The sequence below is a fragment of the Buteo buteo genome, chromosome 9 (assembly GCF_964188355.1).
Source record: "Buteo buteo chromosome 9, bButBut1.hap1.1, whole genome shotgun sequence".
Taxonomy (NCBI): Eukaryota; Metazoa; Chordata; class Aves; order Accipitriformes; family Accipitridae; genus Buteo; species Buteo buteo.
Window position 1 is genome coordinate 9546997 of NC_134179.1, and position 23446 is coordinate 9570442.

Genomic DNA, 23446 nt, shown 5'->3' on the forward strand with positions numbered 1-23446 from the left:
ATGGACAATCTCCTCCTTCCTACAGAAGACCAGGACACAGGACAAGGCCACTTTTGCCCAAGTAAGAGCAGCATTTAACTTTCTTTTTTTCCACCAAATGTCACCCAATTTTCTGCAAAGCCTCTGAATGGTCTGGGTGGCCCCAGGAAGGGCACGGTCCCCCTGGAGCAGCTCATCAGCACCCCCTCCTTCTGCAGCTCCCTGCTAGGGCAGGCTGAGTCCCACCACCGCCTAGCGGCAATGGTTTCGTACCTCCTGCGACGCTCTCGGCTCCCCTGCGTCCGACTACAGCATGTACCACTTAACCCGGCGTGTTCGTGCTGCATACTGGTTTGTCTCCTGCAGCAATGAGGCCAGACCCTTGTCTCGTCTAATCAGGGTTGGGCGAGCAAACAGTAAAAAAAACCCATGAAAAAAAAAAAAATCAACACGGTTTTGGCAGTTGAGTGTAGCTCAGGGTCTGGTCCATGATGTTTGAATTTTCACAAGGATGCACGTCAACTGGATGCAATCCCAATATGCTAAATGCAACTCGCCTCTAATTGCATTGTTTCCGCTGATCTCTGATGAAATTATTTATATCTATAACAAGCATGTTTGGCTGAAATAGTCTTTAAACTTTATATGAATTTTCCATATGCTTGTTTGCTAAAAAGAGACCAAACACTAGCAGGTTTGAGTTATTTTTTCCCCCCAATTAATTTTGTTTTCTTTCACTCCCTTGCATGTATTTTTACTCTCTCCCTCTTCTCTGGTAGTGCCAACAGCAGAACAGGAAGGGTGGCTGGACAGAGGCCAAATTTCGCTTCAGATCATTTCTCTTCAACACACACTGGTCTCTGAAAAACCAGATTCTGTTTGTCATTTGCTTTGCTCTCCCAGCATTGTGTCATGGCGATGGTATTGCTGATGGATTTCAAGCTTGCCTCATAGAGCAGTGCACAAGGTTTTCATAAGCACATTAATCTTAAAAGAAAAACTGTCAGAAGCAAACAATACCCCTATGAATGATGTTGTAAAGACACATACTAACTCTAAACATCCATTACCAAAGAATATTAACTTATAGAGGAACTCCATTTCCTCTTACTCCTTTTTAATAGGTACCTGATACCCAAAGTACTTCCACATTGAAAAATTTGCTCAAAGATGTGAAATTGCCCAGGATAAAGCCCCTTAACAGAATCTTTTCCAGCAAAGTCCCAGCAGAGCTTGTGTTGGGCCAAAGAGGGGGGCTCTGCCAAGCCTGGGGGCTGACAGCTCCTTTCTGGGCTCTGCTCCCATTTTGGGGTCCTTCTGTGCCCCCAAACCCTTCGCCTGGCGGCAGCTTGCCCATCGGCACGGCCAGGTACCGCAGACCTGCTCCGGAGGAGGGAAAGCAGTTGCAGATCCCGAGCCTCATCCCAATTCTCTTCTGCCTGGAAGTTGTCTTTAATGCTCCCATGTTAGTGGATTTAGGTACCCCCCCCCCACCCCGACATGCACACACACTTTTTGTTCGTAAGCGAGCAGCCTGTGTGGCAGAAATAAAACATCTGAGATCGCTTTAAATGTCACTTGGAGCCAGGCCAGCAGCATAGGCAAGGAAAAGCTGGTAGCTTGTTTTAATTTAATGGTGTTGAAGTGTTCTACTGCAATTAAGCATCTGAAAATTAAACAGAAACAGTCATTAAGTCTGGTGATACAAACCCACTAGACCAGAGAATGTAAATTATTTCAAATGGTAAATGCCAAAGCAGTGTTTATGATAGGGATGTTTCCCCTTATTAGCCATTATCTGTTGTTTTAAATCAGAGGAACTTAATCCTGAGGAAATTAATCACTGCAGATGTTGAATCTTGGAGCCTGGAGCAGGTCACTCATTCAGCTGCGGGTTGCTAAAAGCCAGAGCGAGGGCTTGGAAGAGGGAAAATAAATACACGGCAGAAGTGGACAAGGGGATGTCCGTCTCTCTGGAGGATTTCCCGCTCCTGTGCTCTCCCAGTCCCTCCGTCCCACCCCGCAGCCATCCCAGGGGACCTCCTCCTCTCCCCGCCTGAGCTGGAGATGCGTTTTTTAACCTGCAAGCGTTATTCACCAGCGATAACGTAGCCTTTCCTTGCAACCTGGCTGGCAGCAGCTTGTACCCTAGGGGGGATGCAAAGCCATCGGGCTCCTGTAGGACTTGGATTTGCTGGCTCAGAAATATATGGCTTGCGCAGGGGCAATAACCTGGTGCAGACTGTTTCCCAGGGTCGGGGGGCCTGTGGCACCTGCTGGGGCTTCCTCTGGCCCCCCAGGCAAAACCGGGCTGCTTCGGAGGAAGGCTTTTGGGGAGGAACCGGCGCTTTCATGCTGGTGAGGGGTGACCCCGTGACACCCGAGTGCTTGTTGGGGGAAGGCAGAGGTGTCTTTCTCCTTGAAGTGGTGGGGCAGCGCTGGCACAAGGAGGGGGCCGGTGCTCGGCTGTGGGGCGGGGAGGCAGGCAGCCATGGGTCAGCGGGGCCTTTTCCCCCCAAAACACCCCGTCATTTTGTGGGGGAGTGCACCCATTTGGACAAAATGCTTTTTTTCTGATGAAAAACCACAAACCAACGCCGAAGGCAAGAGAAGGGCAGCGGGGGGCTGTGGCGGGAGTGCTGAAAAACGACACTCCCAAGCTTCACTTACATGGGGGGACATGATGGCCGGGAGGGGAAGGGCAGGGCAGCCTCCCCAAAAACCGGCTGGGGTGCTGGCTAGCGCACAGGGTCACACACCGAGAGGTTGGCTGTGCAAATTGGAGGGGTTTACCCAGACAACTGTGGGAAATCAGAGCCCTGCCTTCGTCTGCGAAAAAGTCTTTCCCCCCGCACTGGCCGGACAACGCAGACCGACAACCTGGACCTGTAAAACTTCAAATGTGTGCTATTTCTGTAGTATTTCTTTTACGAGCCTCAGCTTTGCTCTGCTGTGAGTACGAGCCAAGCTCTGATTCAGGTAAGCACATAAATGCTTGCTTAAATTCCTCATCTTTCAGCAAAAGCATACACTTACATCTAATGGACTTCAGTGAGACTTAAGCCTAGCTTTAAAGTTAAGCATGTGTTTTAAGTGCATTCCTGAATCGGGGCTCTGAGATCCATTGACGTGAACAGAAAGATTCCCCATTGGCTTTAGTGGGATTTTTCTTGCCTGAAATGGAGTCCAGATCTCATGAAATAAATACCCATGTCTTTGTAGATGTGGAACCACATGGAGTCTTATGAATACTTGTTCCCAGAAAAGGATCCAGCTTATTCATATGCCTACATCATGTGTATTAAATTCTCCTGACATCTACCACAATTCTAGCATATAAATGGAAAACAGAATAGATACTGTGCCCTGAAAGCACTCAGCTATTGATGCCTTTGAATTAATAGCAGGAAGCATTGTTTGTGTGCAGCCTTTACAAATTGGACTTCCATTTTCCTCTTATATTGTTTCCTTCACATTTTATCCAAATTACTGGCCCGTCCGTCCACGACGATCTTGCTCGCCTGGTCCTGGGCTGAGGGGGAACCCCGTTCTATAATAGCAATGCTGAATTTCTTCAGGGTGCAGAGGAGAGGGCAGGATTTGGCACTGGGCACACATCATGGGGGCCAGCGCTGGCTTTGCCCATCCCTGAGCCAGCAGCTCTCGGTCCCGACGGCGATGAGGGCAGCGAGGCTGGGGCACTGCTACCCCCCCCCCCAAATCCTTTCTGGAGAAGGAGGAACGAACAAAGGCAAAGGGAGTGCAAAGGGAAATAAGGTTTGTACCAGAAGACGGAGCCGTACGTACTGCACAAATAAATCTTAATATCGAGAGCAGAGCTGTTCAGGTTAGATTCAGGAACAGCAAATGGCTACACTGCTGTTGCTTCTGGCATTGCATATGTCCAATAACACACAATAACTCAAATAACCTGTACACTTTCCCTCCAGGAGCAGCATTTGTTTTAGAGGGGGAATTCCAGAAAGGAGCGGCTCTTTGTTTGTGGTCCGTGGTCCCCATCCCGACGATGGCAGCCAGCGATGCAGATGTTCCTGTTCCAACACTTGCCGCTCCTTCCCGTTGCTGCTGTTCCAGGGGAACTATCAGAAAGCAGCGGCAGCATTCACATAACGCACAACATGTTTCATTTGTCATTTAAAATCTTTAGGAGCTGATATCGTGGGCGTAGGTTCAACAGAAAGAAGGAGCTGCCAGGTCCGTGCAGGCTCCCTGGAGGATGCCTGGCTTCCTGCACGATGAAATTACTGCAAGTCCCAATCAGCTCCTGGTCGCGTCTGCTTTCATCTCCCAGTTCCCCCCCCGCCCACCAATGTTCATAGGATCAGACAAATTTACGTAGGTTAAACCCATTGGTGTTTTATGCAAAAAAATCAGCAAGTGCCTCTGTTCTGGAGCTTGCTTGGGAGGGTATAGAGCAAGAAAGGGTCTTTCTATGCCCATTTCTGGGGACAGAGGGCTATGCATCTTTCATCTGACTTGCTGCAACAAGTCTCACACAACACCTGATTTCAAACAGTGTCTGTATGAACTATATCCCAACACATGCCAGTGTAACCAGGTCTGGGCTTGGGTTCTGCCCAGCAGGGATGAACACTGAGGCAGAGGTGAAGAGGGGCCAAGAGGAGATGGAAGGTTTCAGGGCAGGATTGAAAGTGAGGTCCTGGTTTGAAGAAGTGGCTGTGAAAACACTATCATGATATTCAGCAGCTCTTCTCCCATTCCATATGCCCTCACAGCTGCAGACCAGTGCCATGAATGTATTTTTTACAAGAGCTTACTGCAAAATGTTGCATCTGCTTTCCAGGAAAAAATTGAAATGAGACAAACTAGGAGGTTTTTTCCCCTCTTTCAAAGCAAACTAACAGAGCACCTCCCATCAAACGCAAACCAGAGAGATCAAAAAATATTTTGGCTTTCCCCTGAAATGAAAATAAAACTTTTCCAGCCGTACAGGACTAGTCATTTTCTCTTATCTCATCTAGCAAAAAAAAAACAGTCAGAAAACCGTCTTTTGCACCTCAGAACATTTCTACTCAACCCCACACCCCTGCAAAAAAAGACCCATTTTGCTCAGACTTTTTTTTCCCTGGAGAAAGACTTCAATGAAAACAATTTATCAGGACATAAATAACTATTTTTTTGTTTATTTTCATCATCTCTTGCCAGCCCTGTAGATTCAGGGAAACAAGGGGAACTGAGCAATAGCTTCTATTCCAAAATAATTCATGCCCAAGCATGACCCCATTTGGTACCGATGCTGTGCAGCACCCATCACTATCTGTGGGTGCTTTTATTAAGGGAGCAGGGCACAGAGCCGGTATCAGCCTGGGGCAAACACTGCCTTCACCAAGAAGGATGGAAAAGTGTCTTACACAGGCTCACTTCTAATATTGGGCTCCAGCTGTTGCCAGTCACATTTGAAGTAGTTCCTCCAAAGCAGCATTGCCAGCCATGTCACAGGCTTTCCCTCTTTTCTACGGCAGGGAAAAAGGACTACGGTTGTACCATCAGCCCCATCTGCCTGGCCAAGGACCACGATATACAGCACGTCCCTCCGAGCAAAGGGGATGGGAGGAGCTGACGGTCCTTCCTCCCATCAGAAGGTTTGGGTTTCCCTCCCATCACCTGCAGCTCATCCCTCCAGCCATGCTGTTGTTTTGGTGTTGGAGCTGCACCGAACGACCCCATGGAGAACTCCTGGCTGAGATGGAGCCTTGAGAAAAATCCCGCTGGCCCCGAGAGCTTCGTGCCCAGGTAACGGTGCATTGCTGTAGCCAGGAGGCGGGGAGGGAGAATATGGGCAAACCTGGCAAATCAGCTCTGGAAGCTGGCAATATTTAATTAGGGATGCATGAAGCAAATACTACAGGACTGTGAGTGCATCGGCACCGCAGCTCTGTGGGGGGAACTGCAGGGTTTAGCTGCTGCACTCATGGGGGAAGGAGGAGGAGGAGGAGGAGGTGGAGATGGAGAAGGAGGAAGGGCTGTGCCTTCATGCAAGGCAGGCTGCTGCTCACAATGCCTGCTCTCAGTCTTTGCTCGGTTTCCAGGGCAATGAAGGTAAGGTAGATCCCCCCCCCCATCTTCAATTTTAAGGGCCTTGTGAGAGGAGCACACTGCCGGCATGTGTGGGCAGGAATGAGAAGCAAAGGGAGCATCACCGGGGCGGTCCCCAGAGAGGTGCTTCAGGGCCAAAGGGGCCGGCTAGAATGGACAAGGCAGCTCTTCACAGCTTTACGTGCTGTAAATCCTATTTTATATCCCCTGTGCCACATACAGGGAGAAATAAACAGAGTTTTGCAATGATTGTTCAGAGTCTTTATGATGGTTATAATGTTCTCTGCCGCTCACCTCACTCTTGCCTTGCTACCTCAGTGCATTTTTATATTGATACAAGTTTCTGCTGTGAAATGATCCCTGAAAGGAGTTTACCTGCCACTAAATGGCTCTGAACTCTGAAATGCTTTGGTACGACACCGTGAAACACAGCTCTTGGCTTGCTGGAACATCACACTGAGCGCATGCCTCATACAGTGCCCTTGTTAAGAGCTATGAAGTGTGGCACCAGGTCGTAAAGAGCTGCAGAAGATCCCTTATATTCATAGCCCAGCACTATAAAATTTAACCTGTTGCATCCTTCCCCACCCCTAACGCCAAACCAGACACTGACCAAAATGCACGAGGAAGGTCCCTTCTTTTGCCACAGCTGCCAGCAAGCACCCTGTGAGGCACGTTTCTGCAGCTGGCGGAGCAGGTGACCTGGGAGGTGGGGGCCAGGCTTGTCCCCCGAAGCTGCCCCGGCTGGTGTTTGCATCAGCCGCCCCTCTGCTGGCCGCAGACTCTCGCACCAGGAGGAGAGCCCAGCCTCAGGTGAGACTTCGTCTTCAGGTTTGTGGAGCCCGTCGCTGTCTGATAGGCAGGGCAGGTTATTCCTCTGTAAGATCTGAGCGGATTATTTATCTGGCCTTTCTTCCAAACCATTGGCTCAGGTCACCCTGATGTATGTCCCCTCCTTTTCCCCCGTGGTCCTTCTCCAGGACTCGCCAGGGATGAGAAGATCCTGCACGAAACCGATGGAGGACCATCTCTGAGAGCCGGTGGATGCTGTGCCGGATGGATCTGTGCCATAAAGCCTAGCTGACTGTGAGCATGGGTAAAGGTATCCGAACCTCATCTGAAATATTTTCCACAAGGAGGAGATTCCCCACTCTTCCTCTGGGGCCGCGTGCACGCCGTTCAGTGTGCAGCCGCTCTCCGTACATGCGGTGCCAAATGCAACAAGCCGACCCGGTGCTATTTCAGCCTACGCGATGTGTTTTTCCACCAGCACAACTTAACATCCGTTTCTTTGCCAAGTGTGCGGCCTTCCCACTTCATTATGGTCATGAGAAAACCATTTCAATAAGAAAACAAAGGAATAGGTTTAGCAGCCGTTCATCCCTTCTGTCGGCGAGCACGTGCGGCGTTTGTTTGCAAAGTTGGGCATAAGCTAATAAGCTGATCTTGCAGAGATTTACACTCAGGCAAAGATTTCCATATGGGCTTAACATTAAGCAAGACCTTAATCTAAAGGAAAATATCTGGATTTTTTTTTGTTGTTGTTTCTCTTTCAGTGCATGGTAGGACCAATGAAATATTCACCGAGGTGAACAAAGAGACAGACGCTGACTCCAGTGGTCTCTGGGACAGCTGGCCAGGCAGGAGACAAGGACTTAATCTGAGAAGGTGTTGGCCATCTCTCACGGCACCTACAGCTCCCACCAAAGTCACAGGGATTGTCAGTTCTCAGCACAGTGTGGTGCTGGGGCTGGATGAGCATTTGCAGGAGAGGGATGGCTGTTTGCTCTTGACCTGAGACGAGCGTGGGAGGGGGCCGTGCAGGCGATGTCTTAAATGTCGTAAAGGCAGGATGGAAAGGAAGGACCTGAATACAGAAGCTGAAAGGTGTCTTTTTGCAATGGACTTGGCAAACCGAGGAAATTGAAAAGCTCTTGGCTCTGATTTCCCCCGAGAAGGCTGTATAACACAAAAGGACACGGGTATCTGCCTCCTGGCCTGCAGCCAGCGTGGCTGTGGCGCAAGACCTCGTTTCCTACCCGTGGAAGCAGACCAAGGCGCTGCCATACGCCCCAGGGACCCAGGGACAAACGCACTGCCTGCGAACCGTACAGCACCTGCCCAGAGCCTGTGCAACAACATTACATGCTGGAGTGTGGCTTCCCCCATGGTTTGAATCTAAGCCCTAACAAAGCCAGAAAAAGAGATAGGTGCTCAGCTGGTAGTCTCGGGATTTTTGCCCCTGATGCCATGCCACTACGGCCAGCGGTGTGAGACTCTGCGTGAGCGTGGGGAGAGCAGTGCTGTCCTGTGCAGAAGTAGGGTTCCGTACCTGCTTTTTAAAGGACGGGTACACACCCTTCATCCTCCCCAAACTCCCCCGCTGGGAAGAGAGCCTGGAGCTGCAATGCTGTGGTGGGGTGGTGTTTCCCCAAGGCTCCCGTCCTCGGAGACCCCCACTGCTGCAGCCTCCTCGCCGGCAGCGAGGAGCGGGGCAGTGCATCCCCGTCCATCCCCAGGCAGCTGAACTGAATTTCAATACCGACCCTGCCGTTTAACGAAGCCGTTCCTGCAAGCCAGTCCCCCTCGCATACGCCTGACAGATGTCTTTTTCGCAGTATTAAGCCTTTGCGGGGAAGAGGCTTCGGTTTGCCCCCTCCTTTGAGACACAGCCAGCCAGAGCAGGCAGTCCCCGTCCCGCTCGCCCGCTTCTACTGACGGCCCGTGAGCCTCCCCTCCAGCAAGACCTCTGCGTGCTGTTAACGTTGAGACTTGTTGAATATTGTTCTCAAACTGCTTCGTATTTTTAAAATTTCAGTGCCTAGTAAGCTAAGGTGACGGCCTGCAACGGTGCACCTCTGCAGGTGATGGATGCAGACGGTAGCGAAAAAAAACCTCCCACTGCCTACGTGCTTCTCAGGGCATTAAAACAGATTTCAAATCCAGCCGCAGTGACTTACAAGTCGTCTGAAATGGTTTACAGGCAGGAAAGGAGAAGAAAATAATGATACTGTCAGTAAAAAGACAGGTAGGATATATCCACTGCTATTTATTTAAGCAAAGGCAATAATTTTAAATGATCTGCATTGACCTCAGATCAGCAACGTTTTACACAAGAACTGGGCTGACTTTATTCAGGATCGAGGATCCTGCTATCATTTTCACTTTAAGAAGCTGACTAGCACTGTGACCAAAATTCAGTCTTTAGAAAAAAATTCCAAACCTACAAATCTGGGGGTTTTGGTATTTTTTTTTTTTTTCCTCTCCATGTGGAATTGAGGAGCCTGCTGGCTTGCAGTGGAGTATATTTTATACAGCTAAATTGCTTTTGACAAATGAAACCAAGTTATTGTTAATTACTCAACCTGTGGCCTTTACCAAGCTGAAATATATGATTAAACAAAATGGCTCAGACAGTACATGAAGCTTTGAAGAATGATTTTATTTTTTGAGCTCTCAAAGTCTTTTCTTCAGAAAACAGAAAGCATTTTTTTTGTCGGGACAGCGGGAGAGTTCAACGCTCTATATTTAGCCAGTGTCAAAATGCTCAAGAAAAAAAATTGTCAGAAGTAATTTTGTGATCCTTCTGACACAAAAAGCACACACACAGGCACCCAGATAATATTGCACTCCACTTTGCAAGGGAGAAACATTATGCTTTGCAGCGTGCCTTTTGTGAACAGGCACTCGTTTTGAACCCGTTGCAATAGGATTTTCCAATTTTGATTGATTGTGACAGAAAATGAGCTCCATAACCATGACTAAACTAAATATCCCCCCTAAATGCCCCAGCATTTCTGAATCATTAATGAGTATAGAGTAAATAATGGGGAAACACACGGGAACCCCTACCTTTAACTATACTAGTTGATGGCTGCAGCAGTAGAGCAATATTTTTGATCTTTCTGTTTAAAAATAAAAAAAAGCTTTCAGAGCTACCTGCTTCACGGCCGATATATATTTTTATTCAGCAAAACTAACAATGCAAAATCGTGCGTCTCTCACGAGAAGCTCAGCTCCTTGGAAGGCACGGTGTAAAAATATCCACAAATGTCTAGCAGCTTTTGCCAATATGGTTAGAATAAGGGGATTTTCCTGAGCTTTCCATCGCAGCAGTAGAAAGAAAAGAATATTTAAAAAATAATTTAAAGAAAAGTATTTATCACTTTGTGGGCCGAGGAGCGAAGTGCTGGCGGAGGGGTAGCGGCAGGGCACCCTCCCGAGCAGAGGGCTCCCGGGGGGCTGCTGCCCCCGCTCCGGGGGGGGGGTTCCCAGCCTGTCCCTCACCCCGGGGGGGGTGGTGGTGGTGTCACAGGGAGCCCCCCACCCCAAAGCTTTAGCCCCAGCCTAATATTTTCCATGCCGGACCGTGAGCTCGGGACACTAAATCAAAAGTGGAGGAGGAAGGGAGCCGGGATAAGGCGAGAGAGGAGTGGAGGAAGAGGGGGTGGCAGGGAAAAAGAGAGCCGGAGCAAATTAAAACCATCTCAGAGCAAGGGCGGGGGGGGGGAGTGGGCAGGAGGGGTTCGGCCCAAGGGGGGCAGCAGGTTTGGGGGTGCCGGGCAGCCCCCGGGAGCTGTCCCCAGCTGTCCGTAGGGCGCTGAGCACCACGGAGAGCATTGGGGGGGGGCGGTGGTGGGGGTGTGATTAATCGCTTTATCCAGCGTTTGGGGAGCCGGGTTGGCATCAGCAGCGGGAGAGAGGTTCCCCGGGGCTGCGGGCCCTGCCACCGGGCCCGCCTCGGCTGGGCTCGGCTCGCCCGGGCCGGCTGCACCGGGGGCTCGTTGCCCTTCCCTCTTAGCGGCCTCTGCGGGGCGGGGGGGGAGAGAAGAGACCCCCCCCCCCCCCGCCCGCACCCCTACCTGCGCCGGCCTGCCGGCTGCCCCGCCGGCCCCGCCCTGCCCGGCTCCCCGCAGCCCCCTGCCCTTTCCTCGTCTCTTTTAATTCGTTTTCTTCTTTTTATTTTTATTTTCCTCTTTTCTTTTTCTTTTCCTCTTTTTCTTTTTTATTTTCTTTTCCCTTTTTTTCCCTTTGTTTTCCCTCTTCACTTTCTACTTCTTTTCCTTCTTCTACTTCTTCGTTTTCTTTTTATTCTTGTTTTCCTCCTCCTTCTTTTCTTTCTTCGTTTTCTTTTTATTATTCTTTTCCTCCTTCTTCTTTTTCTTCTCCTTCTCCCTCTTCTTTGCTTCCTTCGTTTTCTTTTTATTATTCTTTTCCTCCTTCTTCTTTTTCTTCTCCTTCTCTCTCTTCGTTTTCTTCTCCTTCTCCCTCTTCGTTTTCTTCTGCTTTTCTTCTCCTGCCTTTCCTTCCCCACTCGCACGCCTGCACCCGCCCGGGCCTGGGAGGACGCTCTCCCGTCGGTACCAGGCAGCCGCGGAGCCCCGCGGACACCTCGTCCGACCCCTCTAGTGCTGCCAGCCCCTTGTCCTTTCTGGCTCAAAGCCTGCGGAGGCAGAGGCCACCGGGGCAGCCCCCGGGCCGCTCCCGGGCGCCCGGCGGGAGCGGGGAAGAGCCACGGGGGGATGCGGCGGGGAGCCGCAGGCCGTGCGCGGGCCTCTCCCGCTGCAGGTGCCCGGTGGAGGGGCTGGCGGGGGCCGGGCCGGGTTGCTTCTGCTGCGGGGCAGGCATATTTTTTTTTTTCTTTTTCTTTAAACACCTGCCGAAAGCCTCCCCCGGCACCCCATCCCCGCGGAGCAGGGCTGCAAGCTGGCTGCGGTCACGCGTGTGCGCGGGTGGGCGCACCACGGTAAGAGCCCCCCCCCAGCTCCGGGAGGAGAAGGAGCGCGCAGAATCCGCGGGCCCCCTCGTACACCGCCTGCGCGCCGGGCCGAGCCCGCCGGCCTCCCTTTCCTACCGCGGGCGCGGTGGGGAGCTCCGCGCCGGAGCCCGCACGGCCCAGGCTGCTGCTCCGCGGCTTTTCCCGGGGGGTCCCTGCCCGGCTTCCCCGGCCGCCGGCCCCCCGGCTCCTGCCCCCTCCCCTCCGCCCCTCACCGCGGGCCCGGCTGCGGGCTGGGCACCGTCCCCCGGGGGAAGAGGTTCTTCGGGGGGTGGGAGGGGACCCCCGCATGCTCCGAAAAAATCGTCCCGTTGGATTACCGGGGCAGGGAGAGAGACACCCCGTTTCCTCGGCCGCCTTTCGATTGTCTCCTTGCCGGCAGCCGCTCCGGCCCCGCTCCGCCGCGCTCTGAGAACGGCAAACTCATCGCCACGGCGCTGCCCCGGGGGCCGCAGCCGGGGGCGGAGGGGAGGGGGAAGGCAAGCAGGGGGCACCCGGCCCTTTGCCATTCTCAGCCGCTGTTTAATCGATCCGCTCTCTTTTCCCCACGACGGATTTCCAACGCTCGGGCGGCGCCGTCTGCCCCGACGCCGGCGAGAGCGCAGGGGTTCCATCCGGCGCGGGGCGGAGGAGGGGGCGGCCGGGTGGGCACCGCCTGGGGGCTTCTCCCCCTGCCCGCCCGACCCCCGCCCGCCACGGATGTCGTGCCCCTGGCAGGACACGCCGTTTGCCTCTCACGCCCGCCGCTGCCCGCGCTGCCGGCGGCGAGGCCGGACCCCGGGGCGGTGGGGGCTGCCCGCCCGCCGCTGCCCGGCGCCGCCGCCCGCCTCTTCCCCCGACCCCCCCCGTTAAATCCCGAAGAGGAGCGGGTTTTCGATGTGGTGGCGAAGGCGATACCCGCGGCTGGCTGCCAGGCGGCTTTCCCCGCTCTACCCCCCCCCCCCCCCGCCCTTTCAGTCGTTTGCGGAGAAACACTCACGATAGACCTTTCCTGGGGTGGGGTGGGGTGGGGGAATCCACGGAAATCCCCCAAACGCTCGCCCCATCCACGTCGTACGAGGCTGCTCTCGGGCGTTACTATTCGGGTAAGAAAAAGGCGGATTTCGATGCGGGGTGGGCGGCAGTGGAAGCCAGGCGGGGAAGGTGTCCGGGCCCGGCCCGCAGCAAACGCCGCCTCCCCCCCGCTGCCAAGCGGAGCCCCTCGCCCCCGGGCCGCGCCGGCACCGGCGGCTCCCCCCGAAACCACAAGCCTGCCCCTCCACCCCCACGCCCGGAGCCCCCGGCGATGTCCCCGCCCGTGGGTCCCGGCCCCGCGGCGGCCGTCGGGGCTGGAGGCCGGGCAGGTGCCGGGGCTGCGCCCCGGCCCGCGTGTCCGCGTCGCGCGTGGGAACGAGGGCGGGGAGGGGGCCGGCGGGGGATCTTGCCGCCTCAAGGAAGAAGGGGGGGGGGGGCGTGGGCACCCCCACGGTTGACCCCGCTCCGCCTTCCCGCAGCCCTAAAACGGTCCCGGGGGGGTGGGGGGGGGCGTCCCGTGGGGATGCGGCGGGCAGCCCCGGCCGTGGCGAGGCGCTGGCCCCGCGGGGGCGGGCGGAGGGTGCCTGCCCCCCGTCGTCCCCCCCCCCCCCGCCCCCCATCCCCCCCCCCCTCCGCGGCGGGGAGCGGCGGCCGCGGCCATTTAGGAGCGGCGCGGGAGCCAATGGGCGGCCGGCGGCGGCGCCTCCACCGTGACGGCCGAGATTGACGTGTTTCCCACGTCAAATTGATCCCAAGTAGCGGCGGGGGCTCCCCGCGAGCGGGGAACCGGCCCGGCGCCGCCAGGACACCCCCGCCGCCCCGCCGCCGGCTCCCGCCCAGCCGGCCCGCCCTCCGCCGCTCCCCGGGCCCTCTATGCCGGGCCGGCGGCCGGGGCCGGGGCCGGGGCCGGGGCTGCGGCTGCGGCTGCGGCGCGGCAGGCAGGCGGTGCCCCCTCCCCGGGCGGAGCGGAGCTCCCCCGGCGCCGGGCGATGGGTAAGCGCGGGCGGCGGCGGGGAGGGCTGCGGGACGGGCTCCGCCGTATCGCTTGGCGGAGGGGGGGCGGGGGCGGGGGGGGTGCACCGGGCGGGAGGGGGGGGCGGCGGGAGGGGGTCCGTCGCTGCGGCCCGGGCTGCGGAGCGGCCCTCCGGTCCGTCGTGGCGGCGGGCGGGGGTCCGGCACGACGTGCCCGGCCGGGAAGGCTCTCGGCTGCCCGCTTCCTTCTCGTTCGCTCGGCTCCCTTCTTTCGGTTCTTTCTCCCGTCCTCCTCGCTTCTCCTTTTTCCTGTCTTTTTTTTTTCTCCTCCTTTTTTCTGTCTTCTTCTTTTTTCTCCTCCTTTTTTTCTGTCTTTTTCTTCCCCCCTCCTTTTCTTATGTGTCTTTATTTCTCTTTTTTGTCGCTTTGTTCCTCCTTGCCTTTCTTTCCGTTTCTCTCTTTCTCCCTTTCTCTCTCGTTCTTCCTTTCCTTTCCTTTCCTTTCCTTTCCTTTCCTTTCCTTTCCTTTCCTTTCCTTTCCTTTCCTTTCCTTTCCTTTCCTTTCCTTTCCTTTCCTTTCCTTTCCTTTCCTTTCCTTTCCTTTCCTTTCCTTTCCTTTCCTTTCCTTTCCTTTCCTTTCCTTTCCTTTCCTTTCCTTTCCCCTTCTCCCTTCTTTTTCCCCATTTCTTTCTCCCCCTTTCCCTTTCCGCCTTTCCCCCTTTTCTCCCCCCTTCCTTTCCCCCTTTTCTTCCCCCCCTTTTCTTCCCCCCCTTTTCTTCCCCCCCTTTTCTTCCCCCCCATTTCCTTTCCCCCCATTTCCTTTCCCCCCATTTCCTTTCCCCCCATTTCCTTTCCCCCCATTTCCTTTCCCCCCATTTCCTTTCCTCCCCCTTTCCTTTCCCCTCCTTTTCTTCCCCCCCTTCCCCCCTCCTTCCCCTTCTCTTCCCTCCCTCCCTTCTTTTCCCCCTTTTCCTTTCCCCCGGTTCCTCTTGCTCCCGGTTCCTTTTCCCCCTTCCCCCCCTCCCCCCCTTCCCCCCCCCATCCCCTCCACCCCATTTTCTTCCCCCCTTCCCTTTCGCCTCCCCACCGCAGCCCCATCCCACGCCCGCTTTGCCGCCTAGACGTGCTCCGGCCGGGCAGCCGGCGGGGGCCGCGACCCGGGCGGCGGCGGCGGCGCGTCCCTCCCGTCCCCTCCCGTCCCCTCCCGTCCCGTCCCGTCCCGTCCCGTCCCTCCGCCGCCGTGCCCGCCGGTAACGGGCTCCGCCGCTGCAGAGCACACGTACGGGGAGGTGAACCAGCTGGGCGGCGTCTTCGTGAACGGGCGGCCGCTGCCCAACGCCATCCGGCTGCGGATCGTGGAGCTGGCGCAGCTCGGCATCCGGCCCTGCGACATCAGCCGCCAGCTCCGCGTCTCGCACGGCTGCGTCAGCAAGATCCTGGCCCGGTACAACGAGACCGGCTCCATCCTGCCCGGGGCCATCGGCGGCAGCAAGCCGCGGGTCACCACCCCCAACGTGGTCAAGCACATCCGAGACTACAAGCAGGGCGACCCCGGCATCTTCGCCTGGGAGATCCGCGACCGGCTGCTGGCGGACGGCGTCTGCGACAAGTACAACGTGCCCTCGGTCAGCTCCATCAGCAGGATCCTGCGCAACAAAATCGGGAGCCTCTCCCAGCCCGGCCCCTACGACGGCGGCAAGCAGCCCCCCCCGCAGCCCGCCCTGCCCTACAACCACATCTACCAGTACCCCTACCCCGGCCCCATGGCCTCGCCGGCCGCCAAGATGGGGGGTCACCCCGGCGCCCCCGTGGCGGCGGCCCACGTCAGCCTGCCCCGCTCCTGGCCCTCGGCCCACTCCGTCACCAACATCCTGGGCATCCGCACCTTCGTGGAGCAGACGGGTGGGTACCGCGCCCCGGTCCCCGGGCAGGGGGCACGGCCCGCTCCCCTCCCGGCGAGCAGCTCTTTCGTGGGTGTCCCCCCCCGCGCCGGGGTGGGGTTTTGGGGTTTTTTTTGGGGGGGGGCGGGGGGATGTGTGTGTTTGATCGGCGCACCCCGCTCCGGCAGGACGGGGCGGCGGGGCCAGATGCGGCGAGGCTCAGACATCTTGAACTTTTTATGAAAAATGTGGAAAATATTTTCGTAGGGATGATAGATTGCCGACCGCAAATTCGGAGCCCTGAATTTCCCTTTGCAAAGGAAAAAAAAAATATATGGAAGGGGGGTAAAAAAGGGGAGAAAACAAACTAACGGAGAGGAAAAAGGGGGAGAAGAAGAAGGCAAGCCACCTCGGAAAAGGGGCACGGCGCTGCCGGGGACCTCTCCGAGAAATTGCCCTGGTTTTCTTAAAAATCAAGCCGGGGAGGAGGAATCGAGGAGCGTGGCGGGGCGGCTGTGGCCGAGGCTCCGGGCGGCCGCGGGAGGCGAGGGGAGCGCCGGCAGCGCCCGGCCCCGAGCCCCGGGCTGGGGGGGACCGGGACGTAGCGCACGGGGGGGGGGGGTGTTAGCGCGGGGGTGCGAGTCCTTTTATCCTTCCAAAAGGCCGAGTAAATCAACCGCATGCGTTTGCCTCCGTGCAATCATTTATCTTTAAAATTCCGATGTCACTTTTATAAATCTCCTTCGTCAGAAGAAAAATTGGGCCTCCTAAATTATCGGGAGCATGGAAGTGACGGGGAGGTGGGGAGGGGAGAGCCGAGGGACAGAGTTTTGGGGGGCGCAGCCTCTCCCCGCGGTGGGGTACAAAACCAGGGTACACCCAATTTCGGCCGTCAGGACCGAGCCTTTCCCGGGCCGCCCTGTGTCCCCGGGACGCCGGCGGAGAGGGGGAGGAGAAGCGGATCTGTGCCCCCCCCCCCCATCGGTTTATAAGGAGAGGCACTTGCAAACCCGCGCTTTCCCCCCCGTTTCACCCCAGTCCCTGCTCCGGGGGACAAAACCCGCTCGGGCCGCGGCCGGGTCCGGGGAGGGGGGGAATGGAGGGGCGAATGCTAACGCTAACTGAGCCGCCGCGCTCTCCTCCCCAGGGGCTCTGGCTGGCACAGAGGGGTCTGCCTACCCCCCCAAAATGGAAGACTGGCCCAGCGTCAACAGGACGGCCTTCCCCCCGGCCCAGGCAGTGAACGGCATCGACAAGGCTGCCATGGAAGGAGATATCAAATACCCGCAGGTAACTGCTGGGGGGGGGCGGGGGGGCAGGACGGGACAAGGCGGGGCGGGTGGGGGGGGCGACGGCGATTTCCCGTTGCTCCCAAGCCCCCTCCTCCCGGGCTCCGCACCGCCGCGGCCAGCTCCCCCCTCCCCGTCCCCGAAGGGGCAGCCCCGACCCCCAGAGCCGGGCGGGTTGTTCTGAGCCCCCGCTGGCGTTCGGCGGTGCCCGCTCCCCGCACAGCCACGCTTCCCCGCGTACCCTACGTGTCTCTTTGTGCCTGTCCCCAGCCCGCCCCGGGGCTCTCCTCGGTGGGCAGCTTCCTCCCGGCCTGCGCCTACCCCCCCTCCAACCAGCACGGCGTCTACGGCGGGCCGGCCGGCGGCTACATCCCCCCGGGCCACCCCTGGCAGCCGCAGGGTAGCCCCTTGGCCCACCACGGGCCCGGCGTGGCGGTGCACGGCGGCGACCTGGCCACGGCGATGGCGTTCAAGCAGCCCGGGAGGGAAGGTGAGCCGGGGCCGGGGGCGGGGGGGGGGATGGCGGGGGCGCGGCGGCGGCCCCCTCCGGGGCCTCGGCGGGAGAGGAACGGCGGGGGCTACGGGACTCGATGCGGGTCGCCCCACCTTCGGGCTGAGGTTACCTCGCTGACTATTTTAAATAGCCATAATATTTCTCCCCCCCCCCCCAACCCGGCCCCGCCGGTGTGAGCCCCCCCGGTGCCCCCCGCCGCAGTATTCGATGGGTCCCGGCCCAGACCCCCCCCACCTCCCCGCCCAGAGCCTTCCCGCCGGGCCTCAGCCCGAACATCGGGACTGCAAACCGGGAATCCGTTTTCCTCGTCATTTGCGCTGGAAATCGCCCGGGAAGCGGGAGGATTTAGGGCGAATCCTCCGCTTTCACCCCCCCCTCACCCCGGGAATTTGCGGGGTGCAGCGGGACGGGTCAGGACCCGCCGCCCCTCCGCACGTCGGAGGCCTTTCCCCAGTTCCTCCGCGTACTAACAACGAGAAAAAGAGGAGAAAAAGAGGGACTAAGGGCATCCCTCTTCCCGCGGAGCCGGGCAGGTAGTGCGGGAGGCAGAGATCTCGACTAGGAGTTATTAACGTTATAAATGCCCCGCCGCGGGCAACATTTAAAGATACCCCCCCCCCCCGAGACTCACATGGGCTTGAGCTGAACGTATATACTCGAGGCGGTTAATTCGGACGTTTCTTTTATCTCCCGCTAATTATTTCGGTTCATCGATGGAAGCTTTATTTCCTCGGTAGTTTCGTTTTAAAAATCCCGACTCATCTGTTCTGGGTATAAAAACCGCGTCGATATCTTTCTCCTTTTTCGTGGCATTAGACTTTCTATTCTTTTTCACATTTGCAAATAATTTCCCACTTATTAGTCCATTTCTTTATTGTTGGTTTTCTGGGTTTTTAATTAAAAAAAAAATTTTTTTTTTTATACGATGCTTTACGGCTTCTAACTATGGCAACCTGCTGCGAGTTATAACATCAGCTGTCCAGGGGATGAGTTATTGCGAGTATCAATGGATGAAAATAGATGATTGTAAACACATTATTTGAAAAATTAGAGAAACGGAGCGTGAGAAAGCGAGGGAGAGAGAGGAAAGGAAAAGAAAGAAAAAGAAAGAAAAGGAGATAGAGAGAAAGAAGGAAAGAAAAAAGGAAGGAAAGAAAACGAACGAACGAAGGAGGAAATGCGCGTATTTAGTGTATTTTTCGAGGTATTGTAAGTGACTTAGAGCTTGAGTTTTCTGCCTTGCCAATCTTCAAGCTGTCTCTGCCGAAAGGCCTACAGACTTCCTTGAAACGTTTGTGTTTTTTTGGTTTGGCATATTTTTTTCTCTCCTTTTATTTTCTCTCCTCCCCCCCCCGCCCCCCTTTTCTTTTAAAAGCTTTTTTTTCTCTTTTAATTCCATCGCGATCGGTTTTCTGGTTCCGCTACGTACCTGGGACAACCCAAATATCGAAATATCCGGCCAAACGCCCCCCCCGCCCCCAGCCCCAAGCGGGGGGGGCCGGAGGAGGACGGGCGGTCGCCCGGCGGGGGGGGAGCGGCGGGGGGGGCTGGCGGCCCCGCACCGCTCCCGAGGCGGCCGGCCGGGGCCCCGCGGCCCCCGGTACCCGCATCGCGGGGGGGCGAGGGGGAGAGGCAGTGGGAGGGGAAAGTGACAGAGAGAGAAGGAAAGAAAGAAGGAGAGAAGGAAAGAAATAAAGAAGGAGAGAGGGAAATTAATGACAATCTCAGCCCGGCAATTTCGCCCTCCAGTTCGGACCTTTTCCGATATCACAGCCGGTATTTTCCCAGAAAAACCTCCCTGCTTATCCCAATGCCTGCAGCACCCCCGGGACACTTCGTATCCCGCTCCCCCCACCCCCCGAAGGCCCCTGCGGGGCCGATGCGGGGGGATACAGGGGGCCTGGTCCAGCCTTGGGCCCTGCACCGTGATGCGTCCCAGGGCTGGGCTGTGCCTGGGATGAGCTGGGGCTGGGGAGAAGCTCAAGAGGAGTTTTCCTACAGCTGGCAGAGCCTTTCCCCTTCCCTTTTCCGGCACTGGTGGCACAGTCCCCTCCCAGGGCACCCCAACCACAGGCTTTAAGAAAGTGCGTGGGACGTGTTCTCTGTGTGGCTGGGATGGGTCTGGGTCACCTCCCCGGGCAGATCCAGATCCCCGGCAATGGCAGGGGGTGGCTGTCATCATCATGGTCCCTATCACTCTGGGGGTGCATCCCCCCTTTCCTCTCCATTTCCTCGGGAGCAGTCAGATACACAGAGCCTGGCAGCCCCTTTCTGAAGGGGTGGCTTTCCGGGGGGCAGGCGGATGGGGGGCCCAGAGAGGCAGAGCCGCTCTTGGGGGGCTACAGGAGGAGGGTCCGCATGCGTGCAGATGTGGGATGTGCCCGGCTGCAGCGACGTGCTTGGAGTCCATCAATCCACTGCCTTGTTGACTATTTTTTTCCCCCCTCTACCCTTGCAGTTGTGGACAGAAAACCTGCCAGCCCTGTGGGGAAATCTCCGGACCCTCTAAATACCATCCATGGACTCTCTATCCCAGCCTCCTCTTCCTAGAGCTGTGCAGCAGCAGCCTAGGGATGGTGACTCTTGGAACAAGCACCTGCAAACTGTAACTGAAGCCCAAAGTGCCACCAAACCATACCCAAAGTGCCGCTGCTTCTGGCAGGTGCCTGCGGGGACAAGGACACAGCCGGGCAATGAGAGGTGACATCCTCCCATGGCAAATCCCTGTGCATGGTGGCACAGTCGGGACGTTCACTCACGCTGCCTGGAGGGACGCTTTACCTCCATCGGATCGGAAAGGAGTGACAGAAGAGACTCAGTCTTCCTTCTTTATTTTTTTTTCTTTATTTTTTTTTTTTGGTCTTGCTTTCAATTTTTCTTTCTCCTTCCCATGTCCCTGAAGACCATTGGATGCAGGGCAGCGAACGCCTCCGTCCCCAGCCATTGCTTGGTGCGTCCCTGGTTCTGTCCCAGCCCAAGGGAGGACTTTTCCTCCAGGGAGCGGTTTCTGGCTTCCCCACGCCGCAGCCAGAGCAGTGCTGCGATGAATGGAGCCCTCTCTGCCCAGGCCTTTCAGTGCCTCTGCCCTGGAGTGGAAATGGACAAACGTGCCACAATGTTTTATGATATATTTTTATAACAACAAACCTTAATAAAAAGTGATCTACCATGGGCACATGCTGCTCACCTCCTTCCTTCAGGGTCTGGCTGAGCACCATCCTTTCTCCTGGTGTCCCCCAGCCTCAGACAGCATCTGTGCGTTGCCTGTGAGTGGCAGAGACCCGGTGGGATCTTGGGGGCAGCTGGCTGGGAGGAATCGCTCTGTGCCAGGTCTGGATTTATGCATCCACCCACCTGGGGGCCCTGTGTTGCTGTGAGCACATTGCAGCCCTGCTGCCCATGTCTAATTGCACGTGCAGATTTGGGGTTCTCCTGCATCGGTGTGGGGTGCCATGGCCCCGCTGGGTGACTCCTGATGCTGTGGGGCTACAGGCCAGCTCTGGGCACAAGCAGGGAGGTGGGTGGCTGGCTCCCCAGCCCCAGCCTGGCTCCCACCTGCCTCACCTGGCCACAAGCGAACGGGGGGCCGGTGGCAGGGCTGCCCCTCACAGCCCACCCACCGGGCTTCATTATACCCCTCCTGTCCAGCCGGCTGGGGCGCGTTCAGGATGGGCTCCACTGGGCTTTTGCATTCCCTGGCTCCATCAGCCGCTGCCATTGGCTTCGGTCCCTTCATTGTCTGGAGAAGGGGAAGGTCCTACAGCGGGGCAGGGAGGAAATATCCTGGCAGGAGAATACACGCCTGGCTTTTTGCGGAGAGTGTGTCTTTGTGGGAGGGAGGGAGGGAAAGAGGGAGCGAGAAGGATGCCAGATTTGACATCCCACCCCAGGAAATTATTTTGCCTTCAACCTCGGGGTGGCAAAGTTCAGTTTTGCCTCTGCTGCTGCAAAGCCTCCAGCTAGAGCTGGTCTCTGCAACTGACTACAAAGCACGGGAGGGAAAGGAGGGAATTTTAAGTAGGCGAGGGTACTGTCCCTGGGCAAGATCTGCTGCCAAACTGTCACTGACTACATTTTAAAGGATGCGAGGATGGACGAGTCACCTGAAACAAATGGCTAAGAGCTCTGGCTAGTCCCCTGCCACATTTATCCATTTAAAGCTACATTTGAGTATGTGGCAGAGCAACTTTGGAAAAGATGACTGACAGCAACACCCTTAAAGCTGGACCGCAGCATGCACGGCCTTTCTGTCCACCCCGACACCACAGCAGCTGGGGAAATACAACCCCTCCCAGGGAAGAGGGGAGCATGGGGAGAGCCCAAGCCCCATCTCTCTTGAACTCTGCTGGTCTGGGAGGTCAGGGGAGCCCTTCACATCCACAATGCTGAAATCTTACTGCTCACGAGCCTGAAGAAACTTGTCTATCCTCTGTATAGGGCTGCCAAAAAGCCCTTCTGCTGGGGAGCTGGGAGAAGCCGGTTACCTGTGCCGAGCTCCCGCACTGTGGAGGTGTCTGGGTGAGTAGGAATGCCCACCACCATCGTGGCAGCCCGTCGTAAAAAGGCTGAAATAGCCTGAAAAAGCCATGCTGTGTCCCATAGGTGGCTGTTCTGTTCTGCTAGCCACATCTAGCCCTGTAGCACCTTCTGGTTCCTAAAGCCTGGGCCCTTGGGGTTCTTCAGGGCTGGATGTACCCCAAACTCCCTGCCTCCCAGCACCCCAAGCACACGTTGGTATTTGCTGTTAGCTGGGTTCACAGCACCCTGCTGTGTGGGGACCCAGCTGTTAGCCGTCATCTCCCCCATCCCATGCAGGATGGGGCAGAGCTCCAGCACCCCACGGAGATGGGACTGGGGGCTCTGACGGACGTCTGGGATGAGCGAGACACAAGTGCTGGGGTCGGACGGAGACATAGCACAGAGTCCGATCCTTTTAATTAGTGTCCTGCTGGGATGGTGCGCGAGTGCCTGAGTTATTCCCTTCCAAGACTGTCATGAACCTGCCAAAAACCCTGAACAACAACTCGATGCTTAGCATCTGCCACGGCCCCAAGGCAAAGACATCCCTTTGCAAGCGCTTGCTGGATGGAGGCAGCCGGAGGAGTGCTGCACGTGGGCAAGGCACCGCATCACGAGCCTGGGGACCCGGCCTCGGGGCTGAGACCATTTGGGCTCTGTCCGTGTGATGATGGGATGCATCGTGTGATGGGGCGCATCGTGTGATGGGGCGCATCGTGTGCCCGGTCCTCCAGAGGCTTCTGCAGCTCTGCCAGTGGTGCTGCCTGGGACATCCTGGGCAACCCCCCCCCCCCCAGCCAAGGCAGAGGGCAGAGTCAGTGGGGCCATGAGCCCCTTCATCCCCACAGCCAGACAGCCGGGGCTGCCCAGCCGTGTGATGAACGACCGGCCGGCTGGAAGCCAGCTCTGCTGTCCTGCAGCCCCGTCCATCCCTGCCCGCGATGTCAGCACACCTCGGGCGGAATTTGCCACCAGAGGGACCCTATTGTTCCACAAACACGCAACAGCAGCCTGCTGCAGCCCACGAGGAAACCTCCACTTTCCCAGCCGGGAACAGATGGACACGCAGAGCATATTCCCAGCCACAGCAGAAACCTGCTTTTCTGCAGGTATTTAGGGCTGAGGTGCCATGAAGAGGTGCCATGCCAAGCCATGGGATGATGCTCAAAGGCAGGCAGGCGCCAGGAGCAGAGGGAAGCACGCCGGGTAACAGCGTAGTGGTTTTTGTGCAGTCAAGCTTCTGGTTTCTGTTCTTTTCTTGACTGTTTGACTGTCAGTAGCCTTTATTAAAAATGCAATTTTAACAATTAGGATTAGGGAAGGGACTTTCTCATAAAAAACCCCCACTTTTGGGGGGATTGTTTCAGCCATTGAATTGAACTCAGGTCTTTGAAAGCTGGTAGCTGGCTTCCTTCCCCCTGCCCCCC

General features: G+C 56.7%; 1 protein-coding gene across 1 annotated transcript; it reads left to right on the forward strand.

Annotated features, from left to right (window-relative positions):
* Window positions 1-13720: 13720 nt before the first annotated feature.
* PAX1 (paired box 1) lies at window positions 13721-20531 on the forward strand. The gene is made up of 6 exons (XM_075036687.1): window positions 13721-13840; window positions 13985-14025; window positions 15068-15720; window positions 16846-16988; window positions 17258-17477; window positions 19960-20531. The coding sequence occupies exons 1-6, from the start codon at window positions 13721-13723 to the stop codon at window positions 20049-20051; spliced, it is 1269 nt and encodes a 422-aa protein (XP_074892788.1). The 3' UTR covers window positions 20052-20531.
* The last annotated feature ends 2915 nt before the right edge of the window (window positions 20532-23446 follow it).